Source organism: Calidris pugnax, unplaced genomic scaffold (genome assembly GCF_001431845.1).
Source record: "Calidris pugnax isolate Ruff unplaced genomic scaffold, ASM143184v1 scaffold14, whole genome shotgun sequence".
NCBI lineage: Eukaryota > Metazoa > Chordata > Aves > Charadriiformes > Scolopacidae > Calidris > Calidris pugnax.
The window spans coordinates 9700817-9711587 of record NW_015090793.1 but is presented as its reverse complement, the minus strand read 5'-3'; the positions used below and the strand labels follow the sequence as shown (position 1 = coordinate 9711587).

Here is a 10771-nt window from a genome sequence, read left to right as displayed (position 1 = left end):
CTTCTGCACACACACTAAAAAAAAAAAAAAAAAAAAAACCATTTTAAAGGTGTTGAGGTTTTTTTCCCGGGGGGGGGGGGGGGGGGGGGGGGGGGATTTTAAGTGTTACTTCTGAAAGACAAGCCACTTAACAATTATATGCCATATTGCTGACCAGTGAAGCTGAACAAATAGCTATTTACATTGACAGATCAGAGGAATGTGTAAGTGCATCGTGGTAACCTACATTTTCTGTGCCAAGAGATTTGCAGCTGACTGCCTGGGTGACTCACTCCTTGGATTAGGAGATGAGGTAATGCTTTAGAGATACAGGGTGATGTCATTCCTTTACCTGAGCTGCATGCCGATGCTAGTTGCTAGTACTCTCAAGGAAAGTCCCTTTGCTGCTTCTGATGTACTAGAGAATGGGCTGCATAACTCAGACAGGAGCTGGTATTATTAATGTCCTTCTAAAGCCTCTGGCTAAACTGCTCTTTTAAAGGATGTCAGCACAAGCGGCCACAAATGCCTTCTGTTGTGTGGGTATGTGGGCACCTGCAAGTATGCACATTTGCATACCTGCCCCATTCATCAAATAAAGCTATTTTAGTAAAAGAGGATCTTTGTGGTAGTCAGGTGCAGTCCCTTGTCAGCACCATGTCATGTAATACCATTTATAGATACATTCATCTTAAAAGAAGGTGATTTTTTTTTTCTCTTCTGTTTCTGTTGTGAAGTAGCACCTTTCTGATGGTTAGTAACTGGGATGTGTAGCTTGCACTTAGGGTCAGTTTAACCCCATCTGCTCATCCTCTGGCACTGTCCGTCGGTGCAGTCTCTCTTTCCACTGCCTGCACTCCCTTCCCCGATGTGTTCACTGACAGCCGTTGTGTGATTCCTCAGCCTTTCTCTCCCAATGTCACTCAGGACGTGCTGCTCCCGTAGCTGCCCTCGAGGTTGGGCACGGGCAGGTGATCAGCAGAGCTGACCCAAACCCTCTCCTCTGTCCTCCGCAGCTTATGGGGACCGAGGTTTTAACAGGTGAGCAGGCAGTGCCCCACTGCCAGGGAATTTTGGAAGGCACACAAGCCATGACCTGATTTGACCCATACCTTGGGAGTATACAAGTGTGTGTTGCTGACTGGGCTTCATGCACGTTGGGAGTTTGAGTGTGTGGTTCCCAGAAATGGCCAGCGTTTTGCATGTTGGTTGCTAGTGGAAAATGTCCTACCCAGGCCCTGGAGCAAGAGCTTCAGGGCAAAGGAAGCACTTAAATGTGAGGTGTGTGTCCCTGTCCCCAGAGCTGACAGAGTTACCCACCGAGAGCCTCCCTTGCTCAGCAGCGATTCCTGGGCAGTTTGCACCTCTGCCTCCTCTCTTCCCAAATGGATGGGCTGGTCTGCAGCCCTTTGGGCATGCCACGTTACACAGCCATTGCGGTTGTGGCTTCCAGCAAGCACATCTCAAAGTCTGAACTTGCAAGTGGCTGCCTGGCTCCCACTGGTGAACATGTAGTTTGACCACGCTATATGAATTCAGCTGACTTATGGCCACTAGAATTCCTTCAGGATCTAACTCGAAGGTCAGTGGGTGACTGGGTTTGCCAGGCTTGGGCTCTGTGTGCTGAAACACCGGTACAGGAGCTGGTTTGGCTTTTGTATATTTGGAAGGCTGCTTATAAAAAGAACCTTTGCTGTTCATTCTTATTTATATATGGAATGTCTCATATTGCATGAGCCTATAAACTACTTGCAGGTATCTGGACCATCTGCAGGAGGAAAATTTACAGAGGATTAATTAATGCAAAGTAACAGCTGCACAGACTAAAAGTTGTCATCAAAATTATTATGTGTTTCTGAAAGAATATATTACAAAAACATTATATGATATTAATCTTGTGCTGAATGTTTTAACAAGATACTCCAACATGGTTACAGCTGCAACTTTGGCACTAGTATCTTTTATTTTTAAAAAGGTATTTTCCAAAATCTGCATGCTTTTGTTTCTCAATATCACAAGGCTGCTCTTGAATGTGAATGTTTATGTAAACCTTATTTGTTTGCTTTATTTTTCCACTGATCAGGTGATTTCTACAAATGACCCCTCCCCACACAAATTTTTCCTTTTTTGCTGGTTTATTTCTGTAAGCGTGTGTATAGAGCCGTGTGTCTGTACTTCTCCTCCCCAATGGTAGGCCATAGCATGATGTTTCTTTTGTGTATCACAGATCTCATGCAATGTCCTTTCCAGGATGTTTGGCCTTTATTGCCATAAGGTAAATATCTGGGAGGGAAAGAACATACCTCATTTTGTTTTATAAAAAACTTTGCAGCTACTCTCAGGGGTGTATTTTTATCGTCTCTTCAACTGCACATTGTGCTCCTGAGAGGAGTTTTTATTTTAATTGTCAGTCATCATGAGGGTTTTCAAAGCCAGAAAGCATCGGTGTTGCATCCTTTAGGGACCTTAAACACAGTCACCAGCGTTGTCAGGTAACTCACCTAAATTTTCTCTTCAAATGAGCTGTGTCAAACAGTATAAGAAGAGGTGTTAGTCATGACATGAACTCATTTACAAGATCTGTCCTACCCGCCCTGTTTCGGTGATTCCCAACTTTGCTTAGTGCTGTTTGCTTGTCTGTGACCCAGTTAGAGGAATAAAAAGTCTCATGTTTCAGAGAATTCTAATCATGCAGAAGATGTGGTTTCAGATCCTCACAGTAGTTCCAGAAATAATAACCAAAAACCTTCTGGATCTTTTGTATGGCTTCAAAATACACATCTGTGCCTTGAAGTCTAAGCAGGAATATTTTGTTTGAAGTGACTGATACACGTGTACCACATGTAGTCTTTAAATCCTAACATGTAAGGTATCTGAATTTCTTGTAATTATGTTGTAGGATACTGCCCAAATGGACAGAGGTTCTGAAAAGCATTAAAATCTTCCATGTTAATCCATATCCTCAATAGCTAAGATTATGTGGATTACAGTTTCTCACTGTTATTGATGGGCACAGCCACTGTGGCTCCACAGTATTAGTTATGGTCTATCATGCTGATAATGAGTTTCTTAATAAGTCCCTTAGTACTCATTGACAATGACTCATACTTCCGAACTAGGATATCCTTGAAAATCTCAGTGTAATGGATGAAATGCCATATCCTAGTGAAGATTTTTTTTTTTTTTTGACGTGTGTTTAAGAAAAAGCCAGGCAAGTTTTAAAGGAACAGTATACTTAAGGAATTCAGGGAAGATGTTAGGTTTAACCGTCTGGAAAGGCAGAGGTGAAATGTGAGCTCTGATCTCAGTGGTAATTGCTCTCTCTGCTTTACAGGAGCATAGATACTCTGGAGTGGGCACTAGTTGGAAGCGAGTTCATATTCAGCCTTAGCTTTCTTTTAAAACTAAATTCAGCCTTCTGATCTAGAGAGAATGATTGACACTGTGTTTAGCAGTAAACTAGCTCTGGAAAAAACAACAGCAATGAAGTAGAATTTTTCTACAATGCCACTGTCTTGAAACTGTCACAGATAATCTGCAACACTTGCACTTTACCCAGTGACTGTCTCTTCAAGAATGCTTCTCACAGTATTGTATTTTCTACAGTTTGGATGAATATTAGTCTATCAACTGAGTGAGCTTTAAAATATTTTACTTAAAGTGGAGAAGGTGTCACATGCTGAACTGTTTTGTAACTAAGAATAGTGAAGTATGGATTTGGTTTGAATGCCTAAAAGTTTTCTGTCTTAAGTATGACTTTGAAAAATAAGACTCTGAGATATGAACCGTAAAATAGGACACTGAAATTTTATGCACTGTGCTCGCTTATACAGCATTTCTGTTTCCATTTGTGATCTGTGTGTTTTGATAAAATAATGGTTAAATGGTTGCTAACCTTCAATTCAATTGTTTTAGGTATTTGGAAATAAGATGATAATCCCTTCCCTGGATGGGGACCTTTTCCAGTGGGATCGGGATCGAGAGAGCATGGAAGCAGTTCCTTTCACAGTTGAATCTCTTCTTGAGTCATCCTACAAATTTGGCGAGGATGTTGTCCTAGTTGGGGGAAAGTCTTTAACAACCTACGGGCTGAGCTCATACTCAGGGAAGGTAAGATCCTGAAAAGTTGCCTGGCGTATCCGTGTTTCTAGTACTGTCTTGCAAATAGGTTGCTTGTGGGATTTAAACTGCAGTACAGCTCAAGCATACAACTGCACAGCACCAAAGAAAAGAACCAGCTTCTTGGACAGCAGATGCAGTGGGCTGGAGTGAGTCTGACGGCTGGCACAGTTACATGGTATGGCTGAGCTCCTCACTGCAATCTCCTCCTGCCTGGGAGCTCCTGCTGTATCACTTCTGCTGGCTTTAACACTTCTCTCACCCTTTGCTAAACTGATTCAATTTGCTAACCCACAGAAAACTATTCACTTTTTATTGGATTAGTTTTGTGCTGGGTTAGCTCAGCAAGGGGCCAGGGAGTGCTGGAGCCAGCACGAGGGAAGGGGCAGGGGTTTTGTGACCAGAGGTGAGTGAGGGGACAAATGAGGGATGACCCCTTTCCACCAAGCTGAGAGAGGAGTTCAGCTTTATCATATAGGTCTGCTTGAAGTAGACTTTCCTGTTCAGCTTACTGCATATGAAAGAAGGCTTTAGGTGACACACTTTTTTCACAGCCAATTTCACGTTTTTCACAACTACTGAGGGATAGCTTGTTGAAAATAAGGAAAACATTCGACATATGCAAAACTTTCTGACAACAAGTACAAGTCTTAAGAGTTTACTCTCTCTTAGAAGAAGTTCTTCCATTTTAAAATCTTATGCAAAAGTTAAGTTGAAAACTACTGGCTGACTAGTTCAGAAGGTATTTTTCTTCTGAAATCAATTGATTAAAAGTTATGTATTTTGAAAAAGCACAGAAGAAAAAAAGGCTAGAAGAAGCACAGGAATTAATTGCATTATTCAAAGTCCTAGAATTGACGTCCCCCTCGCCCTCTTTAATGTCAGATATCATGAAAATGCTTGTAGATACTTTGTGGAGTGAAGAACAGATATTTGTTAAATCTGAAACATTGGCGCATTTTAAAACAAGTTAAAAAAATAAATTCAATTTAAACATTTTAAGCTTCCAATGTTTGTTTTCCGCAAAATGTGTTTTTTTCATTTTGACCATACATTTTAATGTAGAGCACTTCTATGGTATGGTGTAGAGTGATAACCAGTGATAAAGAGTGTAGACTCAAAACAAGAGTTCATGAAATCATTTTGATTTCCTTGTTGATAGCAGAGGGAGCTGTGCACCAACAGACTGCTCCTCCCCCAGTATTCAGGAAGTGGAAATTTCTGTTTCTGCTTTGATTTCTGGCTTATGCTCACAGTAGCAAAAGCGTCTTGTACAGGAAATAGTGCCTGACTCTTCCTTGTTAAGAGTTTGGGCAGTCTGGTGTCTTTGGCAGTATGAATTTGATTCAGATTTCCTGAAAGTGTGTTCAACTCCCTTTTCAAAATACAATTGCCCATATAATCCAAATTCTGTTTGAGATTGGGACTGTGGGACTGGAGTGGGTCTGTGTTTCCATGAGAGTTAAATAAGGTCGTCTTTCCCCATTAATAGCTGACAAGGTAAAGGGGGGAGGCTCTGAGCTACTTTATATAAATCAATAGTATTTCATTTGAAGCTAATAGAGTTATGCTGAGACAACCATGAGATGAAAGCAGAATTATGCTTTGGGTCTTGGAATGTTCTTTTGATGTGCATAGAAATAGTGGGAAAAGAGAGAGCTAAGATTTCTTTCTGTTAGAAGTAGAAATATGTGCAAAATATAGTCAAAAGGTAGTCAAAATAGCCCAAACTGTAGACTTACTACAATCTTTTGAAAGTTCTATTTCTGAAAAGCCCTTATCACTTAGACCAGGCTTTTCAACACCTCTCAAGCCGAGCATCTAAAATCATGTGTTGCAAGGATTGTTAGCTCTGAATATTGCTGGTGATTACATTTGTTTGTCTTGAAGTTCTTCAGAACTTGGAAGCATGTGTGGCTCTCTTGCCTTGTCCCTTAGGTGAAGTACATCTGCTCAGCAATGGGCTGTCGCCGGTGGGATGATGATGAAACAGAACAGGAAGAGACGCTTCTATTACACCGAACCCAAAAAACAGTCCGTGCTGTTGGACCACGCAGTGGCAATGAAAAGTAAGTGTAACAGTTGTTCTGAAACAATCCGATAGAGATAAGTTCTTAATATGTGACATTTTAAGAATTTGACCTTCTTTTTACACTGCTTAGACTAAGAATTGCATGAGGGAGTTTAGATTGTTAACTAAAGGAATGCACCAGACTGTTGGTTAGAATCTAGCCCTTTTGCTCTTCACTGCTTGTGAAAAATGTCTTGAACTTCAGTTTTATAGAGTTAGACAGAAAGTACACGTGCTCATGTTTATTCCCTCTAAATCAAACGAAGATTACTTTTCCTGTCATTGCACACCTCAAAAGAGTTTATCACTGCTCTACTGCACAAGACAAGTGTCCTTAATGTTAGTTCCAGCTGTTGATTTTTGTACAAAAGGAGATGGTTTAAAAGTTTTATGACTTACTGATTGACTTTTAAATTGTTTACCTACTCATGGTAACTGTTTTTTTTTTAACCTTGATGTTTTAGTTTTCATTTTAAGTTCATTTTAAAATGTCTTCAATCTTATTTTTAAAAGTTCCATTCTTAAATCTACTTTGTTTCATAACAAGGTGACTCTCTGTTATTTACTGGTTCACTGTATGACTTTTCTGATGCTGTCATGTTGAAGTTTTAATGTATCAAGATTTCTATAAAAATACAGACATGCCTTCCACAGAAAAAAACTCCAAAACAAACCAAAACCCACTTCATAAAGTGCAGGCTTAAAAGGCTGGTTGCCATACACAGATACAGTAACTGCCCAACAATTTAGTGGAGAACTAGTCATTCTCTATTCCCCTGCTCCCTCTTCTGTTGGCAACAGGATTTGACAGGTTCTGCATCTGTAGTGTATTAGAGATAACCTAACTAGGACTCAAACAGATTAGCAGATCAGAAGCCTTAAAAGAGAAATCTTGGATTCCGTGGTTCTTGGAGACTGATATTGACAGGGGAAAGTATGTCATAAGAACAAGCTTTTGCCTTTGTCTGTCTCTTTCAAAAACATAGCATGACATCTTGTGCATCTGAATCCCCCTGTCTTTGTAGTCAGAAACAGAGATGCTTTCCTGGTGGCACAGTATTGTTGCTATGGAGTTTACAAGATAGCTCTGTGTTTTTAATCCAGAGAAAGAAAAGCCTTTGATATATCAACTGAATATATAAAATACACCAAACTTTTACCGTAGGGGTGTAAATCCTTTAAGGAGATGGTTTTAGCTCCTGGTTGATGTCAGACTGGTCATAAGAAACTTTGGGTACTCAAACATACTGTTCAAGAAATATTTCCCCCTTCCTTGCAGTTTCAAGACAAAAACTTGACATCTTTCCCCTCTATCTTTTCTACAGCATTTGGAATATATCATTTGGAATATATCGTGGAAATAAGAAATGAATTATTCTTTCTCTTTCTGAAAATAATTATGAGTTTCTGTCCTAATTTGTTGGGTTACAAAAAGTAAAGAGCTTTTGGCTGTGCAGGACAGATCTGTGTTCCTTAGATAGTCATCTTCTTTCAGTGTTACCTATGGGATATGAAGAGTACTGGTTTCATTAAATACCTGTCAAAGAGATCCTTTGTTACATTCTGTTGGATTAAAACAAAAAAAAAATAGCATTGTCTTTCCCCTAGCTTGAAAAACCTTATGTTTCAAATTAAATCTTCAAATTAAATGTCTTATGTAGAATGCTGCTTCCTGAACGCTTTGGACTCGTTGCTTTCATCAGCTGTGTAACATTTTTGTACCTAAAGAGGCCGAGCTGTGCTACTTGATGGTTTTAATTGCTCTTTCCATATACTGAACCTTTAGTGCCATTGGCCCTACTTCACCAGCTGTTTTCTCTACTCACCCATCATGTTGGATAAGATTTCTTAGCTTGTTTGGTTTGTATTCTGGATTAGCACTCCCCCTCCTGGTACAGTTGTGTTCATCTGACAATCTGAGAGTTTAATGTGAAAATACGGGTCAAAGTAGTTCAGTTTAAGAATCTCTTGGACAGAGGATTTGGGACTTCCTTGGAATATGTAAGTTGTTTCTGCAAAGTTTTACTCTTTGTCTTTCAGGTGGAATTTCAGCGTTGGTCACTTTGAGCTCCGCTACGTCCCAGATATTGAAAGTAGAGCAGGATATATTGAGAGTAATTTTAAATCAAATATGAACAAAGAAGAAACAAAAATTATTTCAGATGTGGATGAGCAAGAAGCTATGATGAAAGATACAGTGATAAAGGTCTCAGTAGCTGACTGGAAGGTGATGGCTTTTAACAAACGAGGAGGACATCTGGAGTGGGAATACCAGGTAGAGGAAAAGCCAGAATATTAAAGGTTAAAAAAATAGAAATTTTGCAGCATCATAGATGATGAGTTTCATCTTGAGTTTCAGGTGCTGTCTTTGTAAAGAACCACACTTCTGCTTGTAATTTTTTTAACTGGAGTTCTGACTTTGAGCTGCTACATCTGTTACAGAAACTAAGACAAGGAAATTAAGCACATTGTTTAGCATTATTCTTATATGATACCTAGTTAATACAATATCAATTTTCCTGTTATGTCTCTCTCCTTCAGTTTTGCACTCCAATTGCTTCTGCATGGCTGGTTAAGGATGGCAAAGTAATTCCAATCAGTCTATTTGATGACACCAGTTACACTGCTAACAATGAAGTATTGGAAGATGAAGAAGATCTTGTGGAAGCTGCCAGAGGAGCCACAGAATCCAGCGTCTATTTGGGTGAGCATTTGTTGTTGTAAACATTACTCTTTTCTCCATTGAGGTTGTAGTAAAGCAACCTGTACTGTAGTTTCTAGACTGGTAGATTACAGTTAAGAGGAGCTATAACATGTCCAGTCTGATATTCTGCATAATGAAGGCTGCTAAATTTACCCATTTTGCTTTATAAAGCTCAAAAATTGAGGCTTCATTAACACACTTCTCCCAGAAAGGCACATTGACTCGATTTGAAGACTTTGAAAAGGTAGAGATCTGTTCTCATCTCTTCCTAGCCTGCTCTAATCATCTTTGCTGTTGCCATTGAAAGTCAGACTCCTGTGTATGTATCTTAGAAATTCTGGCAATTAGAGAAGGTACGATATACCTTTGGCTATAGTAGAATTAATATCTGTGACAGTTTAGCATAGACAGTGATAGTTAAAAGACTGATTGCTTTTTTTTTTTTTCCCTTTTAAAACCAAAACATTTCAAAACCATAGATCTTTTCCATTTTGATTCCAAAATGTTCACTTCTTTGTCGTTTCAGTACATTGGAGATGATTGAAAGTCTTGAAATTTTTAAAGATAGGTTTATAGCTAACAAGGCAGTCTTATTGCTTGGTAAGCAGTAAGCAATATGTCCATCCAGCCCACTAATTTGTCACATTCATTTTTTCATCTACACTGATTACAGTACTTTACCTTGAAGAAGTTTCAGTTAAGATTTTATGTGACAAAGTTTTCATCCAGCTGTCAGAATTCATTTGATGTGGTTTGTGACAATTTGAGATAGTGACCCCAGGTCCTTCTTCCTCTCAGCTGTCTTGTCTGTCTCTGGGAGGTTTGGATTTATAAAACTTTATTTGTCTTAGCCTTTTTCTATGAATCTTTACACCTTGTAGCTTTCCTGTTAGTGGTTACACAGATAAAGAATAACACTAGGAGAAAGCTAGATTGTTCTAGCCTTCCTGGTAATGGGCTGTTGAGGAGTAATCTGTACCACCACGAACAAGGGTAAGGATGTCTGAAAGAAGTTTTACCATTGCAAAGCCCAAGATGCTTTATAGCTCTTAAAAACTGTTGCATTTTTTTGTAGCACCAGCTCTCCAACAGTGAAAATGAGGTGTCCTGAACTTTTACTTTCTAGAACAGAGGGAACATAGTATTTGAATTTATTCAGCTTAGCAATCAGAGTCAGTATCTCAGATCCTTAGAATATAAAGAAATACTTTCAAAAATGTTTTTAACCACATACTTTAACAATTTTATTCTGGGGGTGAAGAGAACTCAATTTTAAGACTAATAAGTTCTCTGGTTTATTACTTAGGTATGTACAGGGGCCAGTTGTATCTTCAGTCATCAGTCAGAATTTCTGAGAAATTCCCAACCAACCCAAAGGCTCTGGAATCCAGGAATGATAATGCAATTATTCCTCTTCCCAAAATCAAATGGAAACCTTTAATCCGTAAGTAACAATTCAGAGTTTCATTTACTGTCTTAGCTCTGAAAAGACAGGACATCTTTATGATTTCCAGTATGTTTCAAACTAGTGTAATGTTTCTAGCTGTAAACCAATTCAGGAAATGTCTTTGTCCTTTATTAATTGTTTATTTGTTTTCTAATTAAATGTTTAATGTCTGCTTTCTTTTACTATGGATTTAAGAGGGTCTTTTTTAATAATGAAATGTTGAGTCATCTAAATCAAGTTTTTTTCAACAGAAAGATGAAGTTTTTTGCAGTTCTGTGACTATGAGTGAACTGACTTTTCCAAAAGTAGTGTTTTGTCAAGGGGGAGAGGTGCTAATTAACAGTTACCTTAAAATACCCTTCTTAATGTTACCTTGCATTAATTTTCGTTCTTATGGTCTGCTCCAAGACATTTTCTAAGATTATGCAATTGGAATTCTCATGAAATTAAT

The 10771-nt window shown here is 38.9% G+C and overlaps 1 protein-coding gene across 1 annotated transcript in view; it reads left to right on the top strand.

The window, feature by feature from the left end:
- Positions 1-10771, top strand: part of EIF2AK3 (eukaryotic translation initiation factor 2-alpha kinase 3) — a 38840-nt gene that overhangs the window by 12653 nt on the left and 15416 nt on the right. Inside the window, exons 2-6 of the mRNA XM_014936043.1 lie at positions 3895-4089; positions 6037-6167; positions 8210-8444; positions 8711-8873; positions 10180-10317. Coding sequence (XP_014791529.1) covers positions 3910-4089; positions 6037-6167; positions 8210-8444; positions 8711-8873; positions 10180-10317 — 847 coding nt within the window. The 5' untranslated portion in view covers positions 3895-3909. The remainder of the gene's footprint in view (positions 1-3894; positions 4090-6036; positions 6168-8209; positions 8445-8710; positions 8874-10179; positions 10318-10771) is intronic.